Source organism: Hydra viridissima, unplaced genomic scaffold, assembly GCF_058129835.1.
Source record: "Hydra viridissima isolate aposymbiotic clone 2 unplaced genomic scaffold, HvirCarnegie_v1 scaffold_2, whole genome shotgun sequence".
Classification (NCBI taxonomy): domain Eukaryota; kingdom Metazoa; phylum Cnidaria; class Hydrozoa; order Anthoathecata; family Hydridae; genus Hydra; species Hydra viridissima.
The window spans coordinates 16,700,504-16,727,867 of NW_028324301.1; the positions used below are offsets into that span (position 1 = coordinate 16,700,504).

Consider the following 27,364-nt stretch of genomic DNA (forward strand, 5'->3'; position numbering starts at 1 on the left):
CCATTTTCTGTGACTACAGAGAAAATTTTTAACTTTAAAAAAAGATTTTTGTTAAGGTCTGTATTTTCAGGCCTGAAAAAAAAAGGGTCTCTAATGTAAACCTTTATCGGAGAGACACCCAGTTGTTTTTTCCTGTTTTTTAGAGGAGATTTGATTAACATCAAATGCTTCTTCAATAGTCTTACTGCATTTTAAATATAGGCTGAAAAGAAGGCACTTTTTATTTTTTATCGTGTCAATAAATCATTATTTTAAAACAAAAAAATCTTCTCACTCGCATTTATACTTGCTAAAATCTTACGCTAAAACTTTTTCCACCTATTATGCTGTTTTTATCTTACTCTACAATAGATTGATTGAGACTCTAAATGGCTACGCCTAGTAGATAGGTTCTTATTTTCTTATTTTCTTTTTTTTTCTTTTTTTTTTTTTTTTTATTGTAGGTAGGCTATGTATAATTGGATTAATTTTCAATCAGTTGATTTGTCATTTCATCATTTAAATTTGTCAAGAATTTTAATTTAATATTTATGTAAGAGGATTTGCAGCATAATTTTTCACTTAGCTGAGAAACAAAAAAAACGAAAAAAAACAAACGTTGCGCTATAAATATTTTTGAATAAATAATGATGATGCCTTTCATCGAAATGTTTAGATTAAACATCTTTTTTTTTTTCGATTCTAATTTCGTTATTTGGTTTCGTTTTTTTTTCCTTCTTCTTTTCTTCGTATTTACATTGATTTCTAAACGGAGAACTGGGCTGAAGATAAAAATGTTTTCATGTCATAACAGTCACAAAAAAGAAAGTTCTTCCGAATGAGTTCTATTTAAGTAAGAAAGGGTTATGTCTCTCTGTATCTGATATCTTCATAGACTAAGGAATGGAGGCTCAGGACACTCAGGAGTGGGCTAACTATGATGAAGAAACCGAGAAAGAACTTATTCTCCTTGAACAGATTATGAAAGGAGAAATAGAAAACAGTTCGGATGGTGTTGATGAAGACATCGGATATGTTCAAGCCCCTATTGGTATGATATTGTTATAAATGTAACTGTCTAGCTTTTATTTATTATTTACGTACTCCTATTTTTTATGATAAGTTCCAGTTATTATAATTATATAAACAACATTAAATTTAATTTTTTTTTTCTATTATGTTTGATTAATGTTCGATTTTAGACTAATAAATCATATGTTTGTAACTAAATGTTGAAGTTATAGGCATTTAGTTATCTAACCTTCTTTGAAATACCATAAATAAGACTATAGTTTAAATTTTTTTGAAAATGCTAAATAACTTAGAATTTTTTGCATGTAAGTTAAAAGTCAATAATAAAAATGTTATGCTGTTTGTACTATATGATGATAGAAAAAGAAATAAAGATATTTATGTGGCATTATCTCAAAGCCATCAAAAATGTTCAAATTTTAAAATTAACTGAAAAAATGATGATAGTGATAACAACAATAATGATGACAATGACATAGATGATGACCACCAAATGTAAATATATCTATATGCTAATATATATTAATTATAGATGCTCTTGGTCCTCCTGGTCGTTGGATTCGTCACAAATTGTTGCAAAGCATCCTTTATGGAACACCTGTATTGCTTGCTATACAAGTGAGTTTGGGACATAATGTGACATAAATTAAAATTTTGTTTTTATAAAAATCATTTAACTAATTCAGTGTTACATCTGTCTAGTTATATTATGGTAGGATAGTGATTGATGTGAATGGAAATTTTTCCATTTTCTTTTTGTTATTCTATCTAACTAACTGGATTCCATTTATATAAAAGTTAGTAACACCTGATAAATAATCAAGTTTATGTTAATTGGACTTTAAAGCTATTGTAATAAAATTATAACAAAATAATCTAATAAATTTTTTCTTCTAATAATCAGATGCAATAAAAATGCTTTAAAATGATTTTGTGTGATTTTTATGTAACTGTTTTTTTAATTGCTTTGTTAGCATCTTCGTAACAAACATGTGACACAGTTAATGAAGATTGTTAGTTTACTTGGTTGTGAAGAGTTTTATGTTTTATATATTTGTTTTCTTGTATGGTAAGTAAATTAGCTAAGTTTATTATTTAAAATTTTTATCTAAAATATATTTCATAAAAATACTTTAAATTCAGATATATTTTTCGATTTGCCTAAAAATAATTCCATTATAAAGAAATTATTTGGATAAACATGAAAGTTCTTTCAAACACTGTTTACCATATTTCTAAAACATCCAAAATGATAGATTGTTTTACACTCAATATTATATGCAAAATATTTGTGTTTAAAAACGTTAAAGCATATTTGGCATATTCCAATATTTACCACCCTGAATTAAAAAGTTTTTTCTGTTCTGAATTGCATATAATTTTAGGATTGTTGATATGCGTCTTGCTCGATTATCTTGTATTGCAATGGCAATGGGTTTCTATATAGCTAATGCAGTAAAAGTAAGAAGTGCTAATTTTTGGACTTTATTTTTAATTGTTTTTTCTCAGAATACTTTTATTTTTTCCCCAACAAATTTATTCTATATTGAATATGAAATTGATTGATTTGCTGCAATTTGAATCTTGTATAGGTTTGAAATCAAATTGAATCTTAAATTGTGTTTTAATATCAGCAAAATTTAATAAACTTTCCATGCAGTAGAAATATTAGGATTACTTAGTACAAACCTTTTTTATATATTTTTAGTTAATGAAGAGTTTTTTTAGTTAATGAAGAGTATTTTTAGTTAATAAAGAGGGGGCCTAGAACCTATCATTTTTTTAGGTCAGTTAGGGGGTTCTTATAGCTTCAGGCTCCACTTTTTAAGTGTTGTTTCTTGCTATGAAATACTCCATAATAGAAAAGTGTTTGTGTACCTTTGTTTTAATTCTTATGAGACAACCATTAAATATTTTAGTTATGTGTCAAAGTAAATATCTTGGTGAATACTCTTTAGACCATCAACAGCAGAAGGGATACACAATTCCCATGACCTACCTCCTCAATGGACATTTATAATAGATTTAAAACCATGGTGCATTTTTTAAAACTGTAATAATGCTGAATTTCTATCCACCTAACTTGATGAATTACCTAAAAAACAATTTTACACATGTTTACATAAAAATTCAAAATACAATTCTTCTGATTCAATTATAGAGAATAGGCTCAAATAGAATCTTAAAGCACATTTCTTATTCTATTCAAAATCTGAATCTTTACAGGGTCCTATTTTCATTTATTGGATATATAAAGTTAATAAGTACATTTTATTGGTACAATTAAGTTTAAAAGCAGGTACAAAACTATACCAGCGCTGTTCTATTCTTTTAACTAAAATACAGTGGCTTTCAAAAATATAAGGCAGTTTTTTTTTTGATAGCTATTTACTTATCCCTTAAATGATTTTTTAAATGATTAATAGTTAAAAAAAACTTTTTTAATTTTTGATTTTCAATTAGCTTTACATTGATATATAACACTTTTCGGTCCTATTTATCCTTTCTGAGAAATTTAAAGACAAATTCAAGCAACCCTATTATTTACTTATTACCAAAAATTAATCAAAATTGTAAGGTCAGTTAATTTAAACTTAATAACTTTTAAATTAGTTATACGAGAATCATGAAAATTTGAACTCGCTTTGATCAATATAAATTACAAATAATTTCAAACAAAAATCAGTTTTTAACTAGAATTTCAAGAGATATTTCAATCAGTAAATTCTTAGCACGCCTGAAACAGAAAAATGCAATGAAAATCAGTATCACAAGAAGTCAAATGGCAAATAGCCAGTTTATCTAAAGAAACACAAATAGCGTGTGTGTGTGTGTGTGTGTGTGTGTGTGTGTGTGTGTGTGTGTGTGTGTGTGTGTGTGTGTGTGTGTGTGTGTGTGTGTGTGTGTGTGTGTGTGTGTGTATATATATATATATATATATATATATATATATATATATATATATATATATATATGCTTATGTATATATATATATATATATATATTTATATATGCTTATGAATCTTTCATAAACATGATATAAATATCTTTAGCTTTAAATTTTTCTCAATTTCAATTATTTTATTAACTTTGCTATATACACAAGAATTTACAGAACTCCTGATATTTGATTTTATGATACTTAACATATTTTAGTTATATTTAATATCATTAATTGTAGTTTAAGAGCTGCATATCCGGATGTAAAGTGTTTTATATTTTTTAGAACTCATTATGTTTACCTCGTCCCCCAAGTCCACCTGTGAAACCATTAGAAAATGCTTATTATACATGGTGAGTTATTTTTAATTAAAAAATTTTTTCATCTATAAAAAACTTTCAGTGTTCTTGAGTTCTGAATTCTGTAATATTTCATAATACTGGCATAAAGTATAGTATGTTATAGAAGTAATTGAGTATCCCTAAGCACAAATAAGTAGCTGTATCTAGTTTCTCTGTTTTAACATTTTGTTTTACCTTTTTTGGAAAAGTTTTACTCCTTAGGTTTTGCAATTCTTACCCAAAAATTTAAAAATTTCTGGTATGAATGACCTGTCATTAAAAAATTTCTTGTAAAAACAAAAGAAAAAGTATTAAAAAAGTTTAAAGAGTTGGCTGCTTTTTGAACACATATCAGGGCTTGTGATGAAGAAAATTGCCAAGCGTGTTATATCACGCTCGTAAAATTATAATATGTTGTCATCGAGTGCAATTATGTGTGCTCAGGGTCAAGTCTGTGAGAGCGATCTTGAAATTTCATTCATTATGTTTAGTGCAAAACGGAAAAATTCTGACAAAATAACAAAATAGAAACGTGCAGAAAGCGAGTGACATAATGCTTATATTTTATATAAGTACTTTGTATAAGGATATAAGTATAAGGAAGACAGAGTTTTACTGTTAAATCAACAAGTTTTATCATTACCTAAAAAATTTAATTACAAATATTTTATAAAAAATATTTGTAATTAAATTTTTTTTTTCCATCCCAAACTTTTGAACGAGCATGATTTTATACTCTTGTTATAAGCTAATCGAGTGTTGTTTTTCGCCCCTAGGAGGTTTTAAAATATTGTTTACGGCCGTGAACAATATTTTAAAACCTCCTAGGGGCGAAAATGTTTCATGAGCGCGGCGCGAGTGCGTCCGCTTCATCACAAGCCCTGACATATATACCTTTATAGGGTTTAAGCCAGACAGCCTAAAAGTGAAAATGTTTGTTTTTAGTCATGGGCGTAACATTTCTCTACACCTTTGGTTTTATATCAGTATTTATTGTTTTTATACAATTTCATTTGAAGTTAGTAATAGTAAGTTAAATCCAGACAATTTTTGTTTGGTATTTTAAATATTTATATACATACCTGTAAGTAATCTTTATTAATGGGATGATCACCATTGGTAATATTGAATCTTGTTTTGTTTCATTTTAATGAAATATTTTGAATGCTACATTGAGTCACATACCAGGTCAACTCCTCAGAGATAAAATAGAAGCAAATTAAATATTTGTCAATTGGAAAATCATTATACAATTAGAATAATAATTTGATGCACTTTTTTTTTTTTTTTCTTTTTTTACAAAAATGTTTTTCTTAAAGCAAATGACTTTGAAATTTTTTTATACTATGCAAAAAATTATTAGTAATGCATATTCACATGAAGATCTAAATTTCAGTTAGAAATAACATGTTTAAAGATTGACATAGTACAACATGGTCCAGAATGACAATGACCATGGGATTTTTAACTTATTTCTAGAACCACTTCATAAATTTTAATATTTTTTTCGTTGTAAGGGAAGTTTTTCACCAAGTACAGTTAAGCTTTTAGAGCTGATCAAAATATTTTCTTAATATATTGATCAGCTCTAAAAGCTTAACTGTACTTAACTGTACACGCATAAAATATTTATTTGCGACAACTTGGCCACGGCTCTTAAGATGTTTTGAGAACATTTCAAAAAGTATATGAAGCTATAGGCAAGTTGTTGTAACTAAATATTGTATGCGTGGTCAAGATTAGAGTGCGATCGCACGCCTTTCCTGACCAAGCCAGATTTAATGCTAGCCCAAGATTTTCAATTGGACAAAGTTGTGGTATGTTTTTTGGATTCATATTTTTTGGGACATAATTGGCACCATTTTGTTAATACTGTTTGATAAAACTTCTTAAGTAATTGTAAAATGCAAGATCAGACCAGAAAGCAACCTGATCATCCTGCTTTTGTATCAAAAGCATAAGTTGCTTTTTTAAACTTTTTTTTATGTAAACTTTGGAGTTCTTGTTTCCATTCATTAAAAATGGCTGATTTGTGAATTCACATAAACAGATGGCTTGCTAAACCATAACTTTCTTTCCTAAATGTCAGGCTTTTTTCCTTTTAAGATTGCATAAAACTGCTGGCCTGGGAGCATTAAACAATTGAGTTTGCAATGGGTTTTATCATCCAATATAATTTACTTTTGATTTTCTTGAAGCTTTTCTTTTAGCAATTTTCAACCATGTCTTTGGTCTTCGCTGAAATACTGTTAGGACTTTTCAAGAAATTTCTTATACATCTATTTGCCATATCTCCTTTGGAATTTTTGGATTATTGATTTGGGAACACCAGTTTTTTCGATATCCCAAACGGAGTTCGATATCCCAAACGGAGTACTTTGGATTTGTATCAATCTCCCTAATCACTTTTTATTCAAGTATAAAACTTAACTGAGCTCTTTCTTCGTTTTTTGGCTTTCTTTCCAATCTGTAAGCTTCACTTCATGATTTGATGGCACAACTGACAATTTTCCTTTGAACTCTATTCTTTTTGCCTAGTGAATTAATTGGAACTTTACAGTTTTTTAGCCACTCATTAAAAATGAATTTTCTCTTTTCTACTTGCAAATAAATTTTCTTTGTTTACAATCACCTTTTTATTACCTTTATATAATTTGAAAGGGAAATAAATTTGCTTTAAACAATTTTTAAAAAGTCATTAAAATATTTCAAAAACACTATGGTCATTATCATTCTAGACAGTCTTTATTTAATAATTTAAAAAAAATTCTTATAATGTATTGCAATAATTTAAAAAAAAAAAAAAATCATCTTATCAAACATTTTCATTATTTTTATAGTTGAGTTAATGATACAAAGATTACCAAGCAAACACATACATTGATGTTTTTGACTTACATAATTTGTTCGGTACTGGGATAGTGAGTTTAATGATTATTGGTTATATCTTCGCATGCTGTTTAAAGTGAGCAAAACCTCAGTAGCCTGGTAAAACCTCTGTAGACCTGGTAACAAAATGTATACAAACAAGACTGAAATTAAAACTTTTTTATATATAAATCAGGGCTGTGAAGTCGGTAAGCCTCTGTTCCAACTCCGACTCCCAACTCTGACTCCTTCATAAGTAGCCAATTTGTAACAACAAACTTACTGTAGTAAAATGTTAATACTGGCTATTTCATCACCATGATTCAAATAATCCAACTTTTCTAAACTCTTGTTATGCAATAAACTCTTATGCAGTCACTAATAAAATTATGAATTTGTCAAAATCATGTTTGAAACATTGTCAGTTGAACAGAAAGAATTTGTTCTTCTTTAAGTTCATGTTCTTGAAGAATCTTTTCCACCAAGACCTAGAGAAATTCACTGGTGTGATTAGCTTTGGTGTCTTTTACTGCCAATATCTTGGTAGCTACTTCATTTTTTTCAAAAACAAATCAGACATTGATTGCAAAGTAGTTCACTCTATTAAGAAACACAAAGCATCCCTTGAGAAATTGCAATTCTTTTTGTTTAACAACTTCTTCAATCACTAATTTTCTAATACTCTCTCTCTCCAGAGAAGCAAAGTTAATTGAATACTTACAGTCTTTCTGTTTTTTGAAGAAGCTCTTTTGTGTTTGGTGGTGGCATGCCTAGCTTTCTACTAAGAATATGCAGCACAGTGTCAGACAGTTTAAGTTGGGGATTGGGGCATCATGAAGTTATCTAGTTTAAGGGATGGTAGAGGAGAGCACAGGGGAGATGATTTATGATTCTCAGTGATAAGCAGCAAAATGCCTTGCTGCTAATCTCTGTTTTAAAGGCCTTAAACTAACATATCAAACTCCTTGCCCTCCAGTTGTTGCAAACAGCAATTCCCATTATGTCTGGATATCCTACAACTATCAGAGCATCCTGGGACTTGTAGTTTTGTAACAACTGGAGGGCTTGAGTTTGACGCTTGTGCTTTAGGCTGACAGAAAATAAAATATTTTAATGAGTAACATCTATAAAATCCATATGAAAATTATGAAACCTTGAAAGATTTTTTTTAAGCTGAAGTTGTAGTCAGTACAATTTTTTTTGACTCCGACTCCAGCCAAAATGAGCTCCGACTCTCTGACTCCACAGCCCTAATATAAATTAGTTGAAAAGTTTTGAAAGCAAAAGTGAAAGAATATAAATTTTTACCTGAAATTAGTTTCTTTATTCAATATTATCTCTCTCAGCTTTAATACACTTATTCAAATGATCCTCCAATAATTTTATACCATCTCTGTTATGATTTTCTGAAAACTCTGTAAAATACTGATCTATGACTGAAATACCTTCTTCATTCAATGAAAAACACTTTCCCTGAAGGAATTGTTTCATGTTTCTAAAGAGGTAGTAGTCGCTAGGAGCCAAATCTGGTGGGTATGGTGGATGCTCAAGCAATTTGTACTTTAATTCATTTAATTTAGCCATTGTCAAAACACTTATGTGAACATGTGCACTGTCTTGATGAAAAATGATTTTTTTCTTTGCTAAACCAGTTTTTTTTTCACAATTCTTAGCATACAAAAGGTTACAATAATATTTAGATCCAAAAGGTTACAATAATATTTAGAGTTAATTGTTTTATCTTTTTCAAGATAATCAATAAAATCCTTTTTTCATCCCAAAAAACTAATGCCATAACCTTTTTTGCAAATTGTACTGACTTCACCTGCTTTGGAGCTGAACAACCAGCCTCAGTCCACTGCAATTTTTGTTATTTCAATTTAGAATCATTGTGGTTGATCCAAGTATCATCCATAATTGTAAAATGATACAAGAAATTGGTTTTATTGTGCTTAACTCATTGACACACAAAGCCGGTGAATCGCTGGTCTACTACATTATGGTATTGAAACACTAAACCGGCGTTTCACCGGTCTGTCTTTACGTGGTCATTTTATGCATAAAAAATTATTGTCAACAATTTTATTCATGTAAATATTACTCATAATTTAGTGTTAAGGTTTCTTTGAAATAAAAACTTGTAAAAATTAAATAGTGTTTTAATTAACAAAATATGTAAAAAAAATTGTGGTGGAATGGGTTAAAATGCCCCTAATTATGCTGAGAAATTTTTTTAAAATCCAGTTTTTGTTGAACTTTTAACAAATGCAGCACTAAGTTTCCAAACTGCTTTTTCATATGCAATTCTTCATGCAAAATATTGAGTACATGTTCATCTTAGATGCCTATGGTATCAGCAATTTTATGCTTAGTTAAACTTGGATCTTCAATAACAAGATCATGTACTTGCTCAATGATTTCTTGGACTGTTGCAGTTTTTAGTCAACCTCTATGTGGTTTATCTTCAATCATTGTATGACTGCATTTATTCTCTAAAACCAATAGATGTACAGTCAGAAATGAAAGAGCAGATTCCTTTAACATGTTCACCATTTTTGTATGAATTTCAGTTGCAGATAAACCTTCCAAAACAAAGAATTTTATCACTGCATGATATTCAGTTTTTTCTATTGTTAAAAAATCCCATAACGCTATTTCAAATGTCTTGTAAACAAGTAATGAATTGATAGGTCACAATAAAGATTTGTGCGTGTTAATTTAAAAGATAGTATTTTTAATGGTAATTTCTTTAAAAAATGAACTCAAATAGATTGGTTTTGATGAACAAAAATCAAAAGAACCAAAAATCCGATTAATCGTTATAATTGGGATGTTAATAATACAGTGAAAGCACACAATATTTTAATTATTTTAAAAAAGGAGCTATTAGAAAAACCTGACAAAATATATTCTTTTGAAATATTTCTGCAGTGATTGTTTGAAATTATTTTTTTAATACACATTATAGAGTTTGCTTTATCATAGTATTTTCTTTTATTTAAATTAAGCTTTTAATTTTTAGGGGTTTGCCCAGTCATCATTCTGTTTTAGCTGTTGTATGTCCATGGTGAGTTTAAAAAATCTTTTTGTTTATAAAAACCTCAAATTATATAAGAATTTATAAGTATTTTATTTATACTCTTCCTCACCTTTTCTTTTTTTCTGAATATAAAAGAATTAATTTAATTACAATGAATTAGACTCTGATTTGTACTGTTATCAAAGAATAAATATCCTTCAAAGAAACAACTTGATCTGCAGAAAAATTTATAGTCAAGATAAATTTTATTAGCTGATTGCAACTTTATCATAGAAATGATGCTCTGCTAATTGGTATCTTTATTCTTAATTCATTATTAAGCCTTTCTGAGGGAGGTCAGGGTCAGTATTCTGTGTAGTTCTGCTTTATTTACATTTTTTTTTTTTTTAGGTATTTGTGGTTTTATTGTTGGATTCATTATCATTTACAATTCTCTACACTAATCTGCCTTTTTATGCTCATTACTGCATGTAAGATTTTCTTTGTTAAAAAAAAAGAGGAGGGGGCATGTTAAAGTAGTTTAAAATTCATGTCAGTAATTTTTGGTACAGAACTTCAGTGCTTTTAAAAAAAGTAGACATTTTTTTGTTTGAAACTTATTTAAAAAATCATAAAACAAATATTAAAAAAGGTATTGACCTAATTTTGATTTATATTAAAACACATAATTATACTTTAAATTGTTATTGAACATAATAATTAAATAACTGATAAATCAAAGTTGATGATTCAACAATAAGCATCAAAGTTAGTATATAAAATATCCCCTTATTCTTGTTTTAGGCTACTGAAAAGTGAAAATAAATCTAAATAATATTTAATGAATAATCTTTAACGAAAATTGCAACAACTAATCTTTAATGAAATTAATTTTTTTTTTTTTTTTTTTTTTTTTTAAAGATAGTAAATGATAAACATTTACATTCTTAAAAAAAAAAAGAAGTTAGTTTAAGGTTGCAAACCAGTTTAGAGTTACATTTGAAAGGTATATAAAATTTTTTTAGGGTCATTTAACGTGATGTTTTGTCGTATATACAATGGTGTCCATAGTCCTGCTGATGTAATTACTGGAAGTTTAATTGGTTGCTTAATAGTTACTTTTATGAACAGGTTTGATAACCTGCTTGATCTATCCAGTATGATGACTGGCCAAGGTATTAATATAAATAGTGTTAGTCTTTCACCAATGTTTTTATTTAAATGTTAATACACAAGAAAATTCTTTTGTTATGTATTGATGTTTAAGTAAAAACATTTGCACATTTTTTAGCAAACAGTTTGTTAATGCAATAATCATTTGCTTACATTATCTGAATATTTTATCCAATTCTTAAGCAGAGGTTCAGTTCTTGAGCATTATTGATTACAATCTAAAAGATTTTTTTTTTTTCACTATAAGGTGTTCTTCTTGTCCCAGTTTATTCAGCTATACTTATTATTCTGCATCCCTTTAATGAAATTGGACTGGCAGCTTTTGTTGAAACAGTAAGGAAATGTCTGATTATTTAGAACTAAAGGCGGTATAGTTTTAACGATTTGTATAAAATAATAATTTTTTTTTTGTATTAGTTTTTATAAATCCTCCCTATAAATTATTAATTTTATTTAATTTTTCAAAGTATAAGGAGCAACCAAAGATGTTTTTAACTCTCAGTTGCTCCTAATACTTTGACTCCTTGTTTGAACACAAATTAATTTTTGGTGTTTATTTCTTAGACTGCAATGGTTTCCAGTATGGTTGGTGTCATTCTTGGTCGAGCTGCATCATATGGGCGCTCTGCACCTCTAAAGTCTTTAATGGAAATGTATAAGTATGGTATGTTTGAGTTTAGAACTCAATTTACTGTAGACATCTTTATCCTTCATTTTGATTATATCATAGGAGATTTTTTTAGGTGAAACACCAGTTATGACTGCTGTTATTGTTGGTGTATGTCGGTTCGTTCTTGGTAAGCAGTTATTTTCAGTATGGCTATTACTAAAATTTATTTCTCATAATTCGTTTTTTCTCTTTTTGCAATTTCTCTTTTTATATTGCTAGGATGTCATTTAAAAAACAAAATTTAGTTTTCATATTTAGTTTATATTTTGTATAATTTTTTTTTTATTTATTATAGGCATCTTAGTAGTAGTTGTTACACGTGTGGTATTAAAAATTTTGATACAAGCTGTAATTGAGATTGCTCTAAAATTGACTGATATAAAATATTACTCCAAGTCTAAAACCAGTGTTTATTATACTGGCTTTTCAAAAAACTACAGGCTTCCTCCTGTTTGGCAAAACAAAGTAAGTCAAATAGTATGCTTCTTAGTTAAAATTTAAAAGTAGTAGATAATCATATTTGTTTCATTGTGTAGAAACATATTCCTCGTTATATGTCGATTTCTAACATTTACGTTTACAATCATTTAAAACGCTTACATTGTTATTATTTTAGAAGAAAGAAAATGATGACGATCATGATGTTCGATTAAGAAATATTTCACATTTAAAGCAACAAGAACCATGGAATATAAGTCATGTCGTTCGTTTCTTCACTTACATAGGTCTTGGTTTTGTAGTATACTATGGTAACCCAGTCTTGTATCAATATCTGGGCCTTGTATTATGAGTTGATAGTGATTGCTACGTTGAAAAATTTGCAACTTGTTGATGAAATTCAAAGCGTAAGAATCTTTTTAGATCTACAACTTTCTTCAGTACCAGTTCAAAATGTCAGAACAATTTTTTTGATTCATCTTATCAAGAATTCAAGTTCTTTTAAGCTCATGATAGAAATTTTCTGATGTCATCATTGAAAAGTTACAAGTTGATGCCTTATTTTATCCTAATTAAAAATCAAAAATATTCGACAGTAAATTTCTTAAATTTTTCGTAGCTCTTGAAATGTATTTGTATATGTAATTATGGAATGTATGTATGCATATATATATATATATATATATATATATATATATATATATATATATATATATGCACATACGTGTGTATGTATCTACTTAAATGTTTGTGTGTATAGAGTATACTACAAATACACATTTATATAGCGCTAGGTGTTACTTAATTTTTTAGGTCTGAATTCAAATTCTGAAATGTTTCTTTTTTATTGTTTTTGTTAATATTATCTAACTTTATGTGTATATGTCTAAAGAGTTATTTCATTCACCGATCAGTTGTAAATAAATTGAAACCTCTTACACTGTTCTTCAAAATAATTTACATTTCTTTTTGCGAAACTATTAGAAACATTCTTAGGAATCTTTTTTCATATTTTTGCTTTAATATGTAAAATTTGTAAATGCTGTTTTTTTCTTTTACACAACAATAAGTTGTGTGAACTTAATTGAGTTTTTTAATTCCATGATATAGAGATTAGAGCTTTGTTAAGTTTTTATTAGCTGCGTATAGAAGTCTGTGTATTACCAACAAAAGCGTTTAATATGCCGTACCAAACTCAAATATTTTGCGTTGTCTTTTTAACAAACAAAATTTCAATTGTTTTTTATTCGAATTTGATTTTTTGAAGTTTTTTTTCCTATCATTTTAAAAGTAATACATAGTAACAATCTTTCGGCCATTTTTACGGTCTTTTTGTACTTTATATTTGTCTTACTATGATTCGAATCATTACATACTGCTGCTTTATTTCGAATCGCCCCGAAGTAATTATCTATTCCGTCTGTCACGTAAATTTATAGTGATTTTTTTAAAATCAGTTTGTATTCATTACTTTTCAATTTTGGTATGAGATTAAGGATAATTATCAATCTCCTCTTCGTCATAAATTCCTGAGTCGCAATTTTTTCGCGTACTCTTAGTTTGATTTTGAAACCCTGAAAAAGGAGATGACGCACAAAACCTAACTCTCGGAAAAGGTCTAGGGCTAGATTCAAAAGGCAAAGATTTCCGACGGATTACTTCATCGTTATGCTTCTCAAGGTTTCTAAAGGATAATTTCTCATTGAAAAATAGCGATTGCCTGCGAATTTCATTTTTCTTATGTTGAATAAAGCTTTCGTCTTTGGAAGTGTGGTGACCTCGGTGTAAGTTACGCATTTCATTTGCTTTCTCCCTATTTATACACAAGCTTGATGATCGCTCTAACATTCCTTTTTTCTGTTTTGAGGGGTTTGTTTCTCCCCACTCTTTTATGTTCTGCAATTCATTTAGTTGTCTTGGCAAATTTTCTTTTTGAATTTTTGCATTGTACTTTTCTTTGTGCTGATTTAATAGTGATGCAATCTCTTCGTTGATAGGATGATCAGATGCAAAATCTATTTCATCAATGTCTAGCGGGTTGGCTGAACACTCTTCCAATAAGTATGCGACGACATTTATGCTCCCACCTATATGAGAAAAATGAATTTTCATAAGTGTAGTTCTGTTTTTAATTTTCATAAGTGTAGTTCTGTTGCAGTCACATTTTACCAATTTTTACTTTGTTTTTTATATCTATTTTGCATCACATTTTACTAATTTTATTTGATAACAGTTAACAGTATTCTCCCTTAAAAAAAGAAATTTGGTGACTTCATTCAAAGTGTTGAGATTTCCTTTTAGGTTTTTCTCGTTTTCAGCATTTTTTTATTAACAGTGTCCTAAGTCGAAAAAAGAATAAAGCTTTAAAAATTACATTTTTTAATACTGAATTATTTAAAAATTTATTTTATTCTAAGACTCCTTCATATCAAAATCAATTTATTTATATTATAGCACCTATACACGCAGTTTGAAGAGCACTCCAGCCTTGTGAGCTTCTTGTATGTATACTTCCCCCGTTTCTCAGCAACACTTCCAGACTCTTTAAATCGCCATACAAGCAAGCAATGTGGGTTAGTGTCAGTCCATTATCGTTTGTCATTTCAAAAAGTGTCTCTTTCATATACTCCCACTTTAAGATGCAAGAAACGCTCACGTGATCGTTTTGTTTTATGTACCCTTCTAAACGGTCAAAGATTACCTTCTTACGACTCATGTTTTAGAGTTTTTCTATACGAAAAAATAATACTAACACGTTATTTACAAATCAAACAACGATTAAAAAAACATAAGTAAATTACTAAAATTCAGATTATTAAAGCTCATTTGTAGCCAGAAATTTTTTTCATAATTAAACCTTAATAAAATCTAAACAAATGTTAAATTTAAACTTTGTTTAAATAATAAATTAACCTCAAGTTGTTATTTTTTTTTCTCACCCAGTTAAAGGAAGGAATATACACTATTAACACTAGAATAACAATTTATATATTAGATGAGCGACACTTCATCTGTAAGATGAGCGAGACTGTTGGTTTACAATTTCCCATTAATAAAAAGAAAATCTTAAATCAGTTGAACTGTGCTAACTAAATTGAAAACAATAAGAATTCAAAAAAAGTTTCTTTAGAATTGCAAAAAAATCGATATAACAATACTTTTTTAAATCACCAAAATTGCCCTCCTCTCTCATTTGAAAACGCCGTTTCATTAGGTCTCTGACTATTTCAAAGATGCTTTTACTGAATTTCGGTAAAAGCATTTTTTAATTAGACGGAGACCTCGTGAAACGGCGATCTCATTAAATGGTAGATATATATTGATCATCAATCAATTACTCAAGTTGGTATTAAACATTTGTTTAGATACAGATTTTATTTAACTTAACACACGTTTTTTAATTGTAAGGTCATTACATAAAAAACAGAAACTCTTTACAACCACGGTTAGCCATACTTAGAGCACACGAGCAAAAAGCTGAAAGTGAGGTTGTGTCTACTGAGTGAAAACAGTTGTAAGCGAAGAGGAACAAATCGTTCAAAGACCAGTACTGAAGGTGCCATTTACCACCAACTACCAACTTAATTTTTTTGCCAAATTTTCATTTTCATTTTAAATCAACTGCCAAATTTTATTTAGTATTAACCTGTAACAGGATATTTAAATGTGCAGATATTAGTATTGTGAGAAATTATAATGTGAGAAATTCATTTATATTAATATATAAATGAATTAATATATAAATGAATTTCTCATATTCCGTATATTTAAAAAAATAGAGTGTGAACACGACTTTTTTTATTATAATTTTTGGACTCAGCCACCCAAAAACACAAGAATCAGCCAACGTTAAAAAAATTGTTTTTTTTATTGCTGGCCTGTGTTATCAGCTAATCGTCAAACTGTCAACCTGTCAATAAAACAACAATTTGTTGGCGAATTGCATCGTAGTGGGGTGGCCAGGACATTTTGGTTGATGTGTGTAGGGTGGGCAAACTATCATTTATTAATTTTATATTATGTTTATTTTTATCGTTATTGCTATTTGCAGGCCATATATGGCTAAATCAACCACGGAAGAATTGAATATTTCATTTTTTAAAACTTAATTTTTTGTGGCGTTTTTTAATTCCTATTGAGTTTTACATACTAAAGAGTAAGGAAATAAACATTTGAGGTTCACCTAATTAATAAAACAATACATCTAATTAATAACTAATTAATTTTTTCAAAACTCACCACTTCAATAGTTTTTTCATTTTTCTAAGGTCGTCACATTAAAGATAATTTTTTATCACAAACTTATTAATTTCTTAAGGTAGACTGAGGGGTAAAAAACTATAAAAAATAAAGAAAAAAAACTGTGTTCTTTAAATGAACTGCAAAAAGTTAGAAAACCTTGGATTTACTTTTTTCCTTTAAATTATATTCCAATCAGTTTTATCTCTTAACATTTAACATCTCTGAAAGGGACTCAATAATAACTCCGGGCAAGTTTACAATCGTAGTGTAACATAGTTCTAAACTCGTCTATTAAATTTAAGCCTAAAATTTGTTAAATGTAAGAATAAATTATGCATATTTAACAACGGAATCAAAGAATACTGTTTGTTTAAATGAGATTAAGCTCATATGACAATACATAAAAAATCATTATGTAGGTTGTTCTTTATTTGCAGGTGTTAAAGCTATGTTATTTTAGTACTTTATTGTTTTAAATTTAACTTAAGATAAAAAGTGTCTCAAAATGCCTTTGAGAATTTCACCCGATTGGAGCTTTTTAATGAGTGGTTTAAATTGAAAGATTTAAAACGAAATGATTGCTTGTTTGGATTAGAAGAGTATTATTTGAGAGTTAGAAATCAGCGGAATACACGGTAGGTTTAAAATTCATTAAAAATATCGAATTATGTTGGAAATCATAAAAAAGAGACAGAAATCGGTGTCAGCCAAACAATGGTTAGAGTCAAAAACAGAATTTTCTGAGAATGGTAGTGAAGTTCAGACACCAGAACCATCAACATCCGAACGGCCGACAAAGAAAATAGAAGACTGTTGTGTAAGAGCCAAACATCGAAGCTGCAAAGTTTGACATCATTTTTCAGCGTAGAAGTTTGAGACAAATTTTAAGGCTCCAAACTAACCATGAAAGAAGGAAGCGATAAGGAGGAAGATAACGATATAACATTTTTAATAAATAATTTTATGAGTTATTAATTTTTTTTAAATAAAAAATCAAACTTAAACATTCTTTTGGTGCAACAGTTTAAAAATTTCGCATGTGTACAGGATGGTCCAAAAGTCGCAACACTATTTAAAATTCAAAATACTTTCTAAGCAACTAAATATCTTTAAAAATCTAATTTTAGATTATTTAAGCGTCACTTTTGGAAATTAACTATGGAGAAATTCACGACTGAGCAACGCGTTAAAATAATCGATTTGTATATAGAAAACTAACGATCAAATCTAGTAACGCAAAAAGAATCTAAATTCGTCATTTTTTGGTCAGAAAGCCACCGTATAAATAAACCTTTCTTCTTTTTTTTTCCGGCGGTTTCAAATTCTAGGAAGAAGACAAACATTGAGTCTGTACGCCGAAGCATTGAAGAGGTGTCTTCAATGTCAACTCGAAAAACGGTCCCAGCAGTTTGATATGTTCCTAACCTCGTATAAGTACAGCTAGTGCAGGAACTGAAGCCGCCAGATTATCGGAATTGATTAGCGTAGACTGTTCAGATCCAGGAATTGGCAAAGCAAGAAGTTGATTTCATTTACAATTTCATTATGGGCGACGAGGCTCACTTCTACCTAAATGAGTTTGTTAGCAAACAAAATATGCAATTTATGGTGGCAGAAAATCCTCGAATAGTCCACCAACATATTCTGCATTCCGTAAAAGTAACGATTTGGCGTGGTGTAACTGCAGGAAGGGTTCTTATTTGAGGGAGAAAACGTACTAACCAACACTGGCGAAAGGTATCGAGAAATATTGGAGAATTTTGTGCATCCTGCAGCCTAGGACACACCAAAGGTATAGTGGCAGCAAGACAGTGTTTTTACCCATAAAGCTTGCTTAACAACTGAACTCTTACGGATTAATTTTTGGGAGAAGGATAATTTCGCAAACAGTTGAAATTGCTCGGCCGCCACCCTCATCTGACTATTCTGCTCCAGACCTTTTCTTAAGGGGGTAATTGAAAGATAGAGTTTACTGTAACAATCCTCGAACCATTCATCAATTAAAGGCCACCATCCGTAAAGAAATTAAAGGAATAAGCCAAGAAACATTACGGCAGGTGATGACTTAAACCTCAGAAGAGTGAGTCAGTGTGGAGAAGCAAATTGGTGGTTTATTTAAAGGATGTAATTTTCAAAACTAAATAAAATTTATTTCCTAGAAGTGCGTGTTCTGGTTTTGAAAGAGTAAATGTGTTTTAATAAGAAATGAAAAAACTATTCTATTTTAAAATGGCTTTGTGATTTTTGGGCCACCCTGTATAATTTCTAATACATTAGAAATTATATTTTTTTGGAGATATTTTTGAGCCTTTTGAACTTTTTTAAAACTTTCATAATGGATTTTCAAGATTTTAAATAAAAAAGGCTTTGTTGCAAGAATTAAGAATTGGTAAGTATGAAGCCCGGCCTGAGTGACGCAACCAAGGTCTGTGCTTCAGGACAAAAAGACCTCAAATTTTCTCTGCTGTTTTATGTAAATTTTAGTTTGATAAAATACTACATTAAATATAGAATTAAATATATGCCATTAGATCATAACTATAAGAATGGATCGAGGTCTCTGGCTTATCTTTTAACAATAACCTTTTTTGATAGAAAATATAGTAAGGTAAATAGAACTTTGCCATGACTGCATGTCGTCAAAGGGTGTATTTATAGTTCTCAGCAAAGTCACCGAGAATAATTCATTTATTGTTCTGAGCGTGCCCTTTTAGTTATTTAAATAACTTCCTTGACTTTTGGTTACTTAGCGATGAGTTGATCCATCATGTAGCGAGATTTTCTTTATATTCTTTCAATTCTTGTGATACGAGTTTTTCTATCAGTTGCAATGTGTTTCTCCAATTTATTTAATGCTTTTTGACTTTGCTTCAGCTGATACGGTTCTTTGATGTTGAGTTATATGATGAAATGTAACACATTTTCCAACCAGGGATAACGAGATTATGAAAAATAACGAAGTTATGCTTCATTAATTTATTTGCCATTTGCAAGTAAGAAGAATCTACATGAAAAAACCTACACAAAATAAAAAATTTCTCTACTTATCAACTACTTCACAGTTTTTTCTTTCTAAATTAACGTAATATGCTTTTTGAAGCATATTACGTTAACTAAGATATGGTTGTTAAATACATTAGGCATTCTGACGCTTTTTTTTTGAAAAAAGCGTCAGAATGCCTAATGTATTTAACAACCTGGTTTGCTAAGCGTTGCTGGTCTTGGAGATTTATAATACAAAAGATGATTGATACTTAACTTTTTTTGGTTTTGATCACCGACCTTTGTTAAATTTTCTTTGATAACGAACTCTTGCCCACATGAGTAAAAATTTGAAACTATTGTTACATATTATTACATGTTATAGTTAACTATTGTTAAAAATTTGTAAATGTTGTAAAAATTTTATTTTTGATTTGTACTTATTTTATTGGCAATATTTGAAATCCATGATGGCAGTTTGTGAAAGTTAAAACTAAAGCCAGTTAAGTTTTGACAAAGGTTGTCACTGGAAGTATTAACAGTGACGAGATGAAATTTTAATAATACTCTTAGTTTATTGGTTTGTACAAATCGCATATATATAAAAGAAAAAAAAAAAACTAAGACCAGATTTGCATAGCTTGCTTGTTTTCAGAAAGTGGCACTAAATTTTTGTTTAATTGCGTGTGCGGACAGACAGGAAAATATCCAGTTAAATTTTAGAAGTGACCAAGTTTTACAGCAATAATGAAATAGAATTTCTCCGAAGAAAATATTTTTGTTCTTATGTAAATAGCAAACAATAAATAAACAACAAATTAGGCACCTGCAGTCCATCATCAAAGATGTTAAGAGAAAGAAAAAAAAACACGCTTTTTCCGTATTTTCCGACGAATGCTGTGTTTTTGTCCAAATTAACGTGATTTTGTATTATTTTATAAATCCAATTACGCCTCTCAGTTTTGATGTAATAATGAAATTTTCTTGAATGTAACTTAAACTATTTGAGAAAGAAGTTCATCAAACATTCGTTTGATAAACTCCTTTCTTAGTAATTTAATGACTATCCTTTCAAAATGAATTTGAGATTTTGGTGTCGTTTTTTTTTTTTTTTTTTCGCTTTTTTTACCATGATTAAATAAGTCTTACCCTTTTTAAAATTGTTCAATATTGACAATGTTTAAAATTGACAAATAAAATTAGGTTTCAAAATCTCAACCCAAAAATATTCTTCAGTCACAAAATTCCCCTCTCACAACATTTGTCCGTAACTTATATCACAATCTTTTATATCGGTTTTAAAAAAATAAGAATTAGCTCGGTGACAAAATGATCAAAAGACCTTGTTTACGACATTGAACAATATATGCTTAAAAGATGACGATCTTTCATTTGCTCGTAATCATCGCATCTTCATTATTTAAAAGACACTTGCAAAGAGCTGAAACTTTCAACATTCAAGTGGCTAAAGCCCAAGAAAAGTCTCACGTGAACATAGAAAAAAAACTTGCAAGAATGGAAAAACTTTGGTAGAACACATTAAATTACTGAGAAAGGAGTTTATCAAACGAATGTTCAATGAACTTCTTTCTCAAGTAGTTTAAGGTACATTCAAGAAAAATCTGCAAAAATTTAAGGACCTTTTATAAAAAAAAGCTTTAAAGAAATCATCAACATCGGCTATAATTTATTTTGATTGGTCAGAAAATGCAAATTGTTTTTCACGTAATGAGCGTTATTATGGTCAAAATCAATTCTCGATTAGAAATGTTGTCATGTGGTATGAGTAATCTATATCAAGGGTTGTGAAAAAAACCATTTTTTTCAAATTGTTTTTTTCTGTTGTTTTTTTACTACATTAAACCAATATTAAACCAGTATAAACCAGTATTATTTTTTTCAAACCAGTTTGAAAAAAATACTACTACTTTTAACATCATGTAAAAAAACAAAATTGCTCCAAATGAATTACTGCATAAAACATATTAGCAATATAGCTGCATGTAAAATTGAGACACTATAAATAAAATATTCAAAAAAAAAAACAACAACATGAAAATGTTAAAATTTCAGTAAGTAATAAAAATTAAAAAAAAGATAATAAATATGTCAAGAATGTAGATTAAAGAAAATGGCTAAAATAAGTATTTGGCTAATCTTATTCTGATTCAGTAATTGCCGCTGGGCTCATCATCATCTAGTTGTAATTTTTTATTTACATGAACAAAGTTCTTTAATTCATTGTTGTGATTTCTGATGAAATTCATATATTCATCGACAATGTGACATCGCAATTCAAAAACAAAGATATCATAAACATAACGTGTCTTTAATGCAAAATGAAGAAAATCTTTTTCTGGGACTTTTTGTTGCAAGCCACGGAAAGGGTGGAAACGGTAGAAAGGGTGAAACTAGTTTTACTGCAACTAATATGAAATATGTCAGGCGTGATATTAAAAATGCCATTGATTTTATTGCTCTAAGAATTTCAAGTGATAATTATTTATGTGTCCTGGTATGATGATTTCAACGTAATCAAAATGTATCGAATTCCATGAAAAATTTCATAATATTTACAACTTATTTGAATTGATTTTATATATACATAGAATTTTTCGGAGCTTTTTCCTATTAAATTGAAGGTTGCATAAGTTAGGTTGCGTAAGTTAATCTTAGACTCACTAAATTATTAATTTTATGTACCAAATCGATTTAAATCAGCCCAAATCTATGCAACGTTCAAATCCCTGATAAATAAAGTATTACTTTTGAAAACCGTTTCTAAAAAATGCATTATTTATTGGTCGTTTTAAATTGCACATTTCCCATCATCACCTTTTATTGCAAATGATCAGAAACTATTTTTCGATGATTTTATTAGAACCTTTTATCATTATTATCATTTTTAATGAACTTGCGGTTTATAAAAACCAGTTAAAAGTAAAAGGTTAATTGGGCAGCTTCCCCCTTCTCTCAATGTGACCACTCCAATGATTATATCGCAATAACTACAATAACAAATTTAAAGTGATTAAAAATTACTCAAGTTTAAAAAAGAAGAGAGTGAATAAAGCCGTTGGAAGGTCTTACGGAATAGAGGGAAAAAACATAGAAAGAAAAAAGGCTAAGTAACAGAAATGTAGTCTGAGTAGAAAGCCTAAGAATCATCCTTAACTCATATTGCGAGAATAGGGTGCAACACACAAATATCATCTTAAGATACTAGATTGTTGTCTGTAATGTAAGAATTGAAAGCATGACGAAATCATTTAAATTTACCGAACACTGCATCACAAAATTTCAGGAATAGAGTGGAGTATAAACTGGCATTGAATGAACACTTATTTTAAGAAGTAAACTTTACCCCCCCCCCCCCCCAATTTTTATAAAAATTTCAAAAAAGTTATTATGAGTGCATTTTACGCATAAATTATCCAGAATTTGAAATCTAAAACCGAATGAATTTTTTTTTTTTTTTTTTTATAGATATTTGGGTCTTAGTAACTACGTCCTTTAATGTGATTTTCTTTCATGTAGCAAAAACATATTACTAACATGAACCTAAATGAAAAAAAACAGTTAGTACAGGTTCAGTATTGATAAAAACGAAAAAAAAAGTAAGATAGAAAGCAGGATTGTAAATTGATATGATTATGAAAGTAATGGCTTTACATTTAGATCTGAATAAAAATAAAAAATTCGTAAAATATTTTCATGGTAAGACAGATTAATAACGAACTTTTAAACAGTACGATATGAGAGCGGATCCCAAAATCAAACTTTGTGTCATTATCACTCTTGGAACTCGGTTGATTGTAGTTGCATTTCACAATAGGATGAAGTCATCTGTCCTTGTATTTAAAAAACTGTCAATTGTTCCTGGGTAATTTACCATAAATGGAAGAATGAAGCTGCTAAAAATTTGTTATTATACCAAAAAGAAAAATGAAAACTTTTGCGTTTTAAAAAGATAAAAAAAGAAAAAGATTTAGGAGAAGTCTGGAAGTTTTTTTACTTTCATATAGATAAAAAAAGTTTTCAAATTTTATATTATCGTTTTGATTGCGTTTGTCTACATTTCTCATTTTTAGGAAATATTCTATTTATAGAAATCTGTGATCTGAGTGAGCTACAGTTTGAAAAGTTTTTTTTTTCGTAAGTAATTAAATCTAACTTCTTATGGTTTTTACTGATCCACTTTTGCTTATGCAGTGGACAGCAAATCTGTGATCTGAGTGAGGACAGCAAATCAGTGATCTGAGTGAGCTACAGTTTGAAAAGTTTTTTTTTTCGTAAGTAATTAAATCTAACTTCTTATGGTTTTTACTGATCCACTTTTGCTTATGCAGTGGACAGCAAATCTGTGATCTGAGTGAGGACAGCAAATCAGTGATCTGAGTGAGCTACAGTTTGAAAAGTTTTTTTTTTTCGTAAGTAATTAAATCTAACTTCTTATGGTTTTTACTGATCCACTTTTGCTTATGCAGTGGACAATATAAGGATCAAAGAAAAAAAATCTGCAGAGAGAAATTCAGATAATCAGCATATTACTTAGCAAATTTATTTTAGCAAATTTATCTATTTTTGTGTAATAACTATGACAACAAGTAACAATTTTCAATATATTTTTCTATATTTGTTGCTAGAGTGACTTTATTAGCATTCTTTTTAAGTTATTTTTTATTATTTATTTATTTTTTTTCATTTCTCATTTTAAAAAAAGTGAGAGGGTTCCCCCTTTAGTTACCTGGCAGCATAATACTATATTTTGATAAAACAAACCACGTTTTACAAGAGAAATTCTTTAAATATCTTTTCAGCAAATGTAAAAGAATCGATTATTGATTCCTTTCTACTTTTTATATTATCAAAGTTTTATTAAGAGTGGTGCTTTTGTAAATGCGCTGAGCGAATATCTTAGATAATTCCATTTACAAAACTTTAAGAAATGGAATTAGGCAATGCATATTAAGTTGAATAAGCAGTTTGTAAGAAAAAAATCTTACCGTTTTGTCGCCTCGCCTGTCCTTTATTTCGAACGTTAGAGTTCGATAAAATTTTCAACGATGTTGAAGCGCGAAGAACATTTTCGGTAGATAAAATTTAACAAAACAGCGCAAAATGGTTCAAAACTTTCTCCAGCTTCACAAAGCAATTGCAGGAATACGCGTAATCAACACATTTCTAATTGCATTTTCAAAATAACAAGTTAAATAGACTCCTGGTGTATTGTTCTATTTAATATTCTAAATCTATTTAAAATGAAAAACAATGCGCGTATATAAAGCCTACCAATCAAACTTTGGTGGAAATTTTATTTTCTGTCGATCTCAAATTCACGCACGGAATACTTCAAATAAAAGAAAAATAAAATTATTTTCACTATTTTAAGCCTGCCACTTAATCGCATTCAAAGGTCAATTTTTTAAAAGTTAAATTTAAAATTAGTTTCTGGCTTTTAAATTGATCGCTTCAGTGAGAGAAACCTCGCAACTTAAAATGTTACAATACACATTAATTCACATTTTTTTTGATGCTCTATATAAGAAACTTAACCCGCATAACAGTCAAAATAATATTTCTTGGGCTCATCTGTGACCTTTTTTTAGACATACAGTGGCGAGCTGTGATATTTTGTAGACAAACTTATTTTTAAAAAAGACTAACGAAGGCGAGAGAAATTTCGGGCCCCGGGGAAGTTTTTTTGAGGGGCCATCATTATGATCAATTATATACCTAGGACCAAAAGAAACGTGCTCTGGTCATTGAAAATTAAAAACAAAAGTTAATTAAATCTTTTGAAAGTCAAAACTACTTAAATCTTTTAAAAATTATTTTAAAAAATCGTTTGTACACACACGGGGCCCCGGGAATCTTCCCTGTCCACCCCCCCCCCCTCTCTCGGCGGCCATGAGTATGAGATGTAGGGAACAAAAATAAAATAGCAAAATAGTATAACGTTTGTGAATGTATTTATTACTATATTCTTTGTTATTATTATATTTACATGCGCAAAATTTGTACTGCAAGAAAAATTATTTGTCCAGATGCTCTGCAATAGACTTAAATTTTTTTTCAAATGTAATAAACTGGAGGTTGTATTGATAGAAGGGCGAAGGATTTTGTCTCAAAATGTAATAGATGGTGTTTCTTTAAGAAAGAGATCTCTCAAGTTCTAATGAACGTACGAAAAAGATTTCCCAGAAGAAAATGAATGACTTTTAAAACAGGTTTTACTACCAACATTTAATAAATATATAAACATGATCCATTTATTGAAACAGATCCTCAAAAGCGTTTCTGATTAATCATTTTCATCGCGGTGCTCTACTTCGTTTTCCAACTTTTCATCGTCACCAGCTTCTAAATCAAGGTTGTTGTTTACCATGCTTTCAACACGCTTCTTTATGGCACGGCGAGATGTTATGTAGCTTTGTTTAAACTTTGTAAGATATGGAATAAATTGGGTAAATGTTTCTTAATTACCTAAAAGTTTTCCTAACTTATCAATGAAAACAGCATCTTTTCTCAAACCATTTTTGCCTCGACATAAATCGCCTAATAAATAATTGGAAGTGCTAACAGTATTTACATTAACTTGATCGTTTTCATCTTGATTCTCAATAGTGCCTGTTTCCACATTTGCATCATTTTCCTCGTCTGACTGATGCTCTTCATCGTGTTCATTTATTACTAATTTGTCATCTTCACAATCATATAATTTATCTCCCTCATCTACCGGTTCTGTTTCACTAGTTTTGTTTCCTTGCTTTCGTTTCACTGCTTTAGGAGGTATAATTAGCCCCTGGAGATCTTTCAAATTTCTTGGACTTCGGATTAGCATTAGGTTTCTTCGAAATGCTTGAAACTTTTCTCCCATTAAGGCAAAAACTCTTTCTGAAACAAGATAATCCTCGCTTCCGTCCAGAGCATTAGTTACCTACAGGGCCTTAAATCGACTAGTTACATTCAATCTCCAGCGAATTCCAACTTTCTAGCAGCATTTGCTTCATCTGATCCCTGGAATTTTCTTGGGGTTAAGCCTTAATTGCTCCATCATAAGGTTTTGCTCCAACTCTCGGTATTTAGCTTTTAAAGGGCTGTGGAAATCTGTATCGTTAATTTGAATATCACCTGTGACACTACCACCTATTCCAACGAAAATATAGTCTTTCTTCAGTAAGACAGCATTGATTTCTGGCATGATATGAATACTATAGTCATCTAGAACATAAATCCCGTAGTTTCGATGTGTAAAAATATTGTACCTGTTTGGTAGATTAGCTATTGTTCTCAGCATACGTTCCAAGCGATATGAACCTTTAGGCGCCCTTTAAAAATTCATATCTTGAGGAGGAATAAGCTTAACTCGAACACCTTTGCCTTTAAACACAAATTTTGGTTTAAGTGAGACTTTAGGATCACCGAAAACTTGGGTGTAAACAGTAATTCGTTCTCTTGAAAGAGAATAAGTTATCTTTGACGTATGTGTCCGAACCAGTGAAGTTCAAGGTCTTTTGGGTAAAACTTTCTCTCCGGTGGAGAGGCATTTGGTCACCATTCAGCATAGGTGGATCAACTCCAAATTTTTCAGTAAAATATTTACGTACAGTCCAAATGTTTTTCAGGTACTCAAATATTCTTTCTTCGCAATCTACCTCCATTATTTGAAAGCGTTT

At 29.4% G+C, this 27,364-nt stretch overlaps 2 protein-coding genes across 3 annotated transcripts; one reads left to right on the forward strand and one right to left on the reverse strand.

The window, feature by feature from the left end:
• The first annotated feature begins 567 nt into the window (after positions 1-567).
• LOC145186816 (putative sphingosine-1-phosphate phosphatase) lies at positions 568-13,047 on the forward strand. The gene is made up of 13 exons (XM_090078903.1): positions 568-1,030; positions 1,544-1,629; positions 1,986-2,080; positions 2,397-2,472; positions 4,238-4,305; positions 10,184-10,228; positions 10,592-10,671; positions 11,206-11,355; positions 11,601-11,686; positions 11,918-12,017; positions 12,097-12,150; positions 12,319-12,488; positions 12,640-13,047. Exons 1-13 carry the CDS (start codon positions 883-885, stop codon positions 12,811-12,813), a joined length of 1,332 nt encoding a protein of 443 aa, XP_089935029.1. The 5' UTR covers positions 568-882; the 3' UTR covers positions 12,814-13,047.
• Positions 13,048-13,297: 250 nt separating this feature from the next.
• On the reverse strand, positions 13,298-24,833 carry LOC145186811 (uncharacterized). 2 transcript variants are annotated; one of them, XM_090078904.1, is made up of 3 exons: positions 24,692-24,833; positions 14,919-15,191; positions 13,298-14,548 (listed from the first exon to the last, which is right to left on the reverse strand). In XM_090078904.1, exons 2-3 carry the CDS (start codon positions 15,175-15,177, stop codon positions 13,953-13,955), a joined length of 855 nt encoding a protein of 284 aa, XP_089935030.1. In that variant the 5' UTR covers positions 15,178-15,191; positions 24,692-24,833; the 3' UTR covers positions 13,298-13,952. The 2 variants fall into 2 exon arrangements, with proteins under 2 accessions (XP_089935030.1, XP_089935031.1); XM_090078905.1 differs by having other exon boundaries at positions 14,919-15,143; positions 24,692-24,821.
• Positions 24,834-27,364: the final 2,531 nt, after the last annotated feature.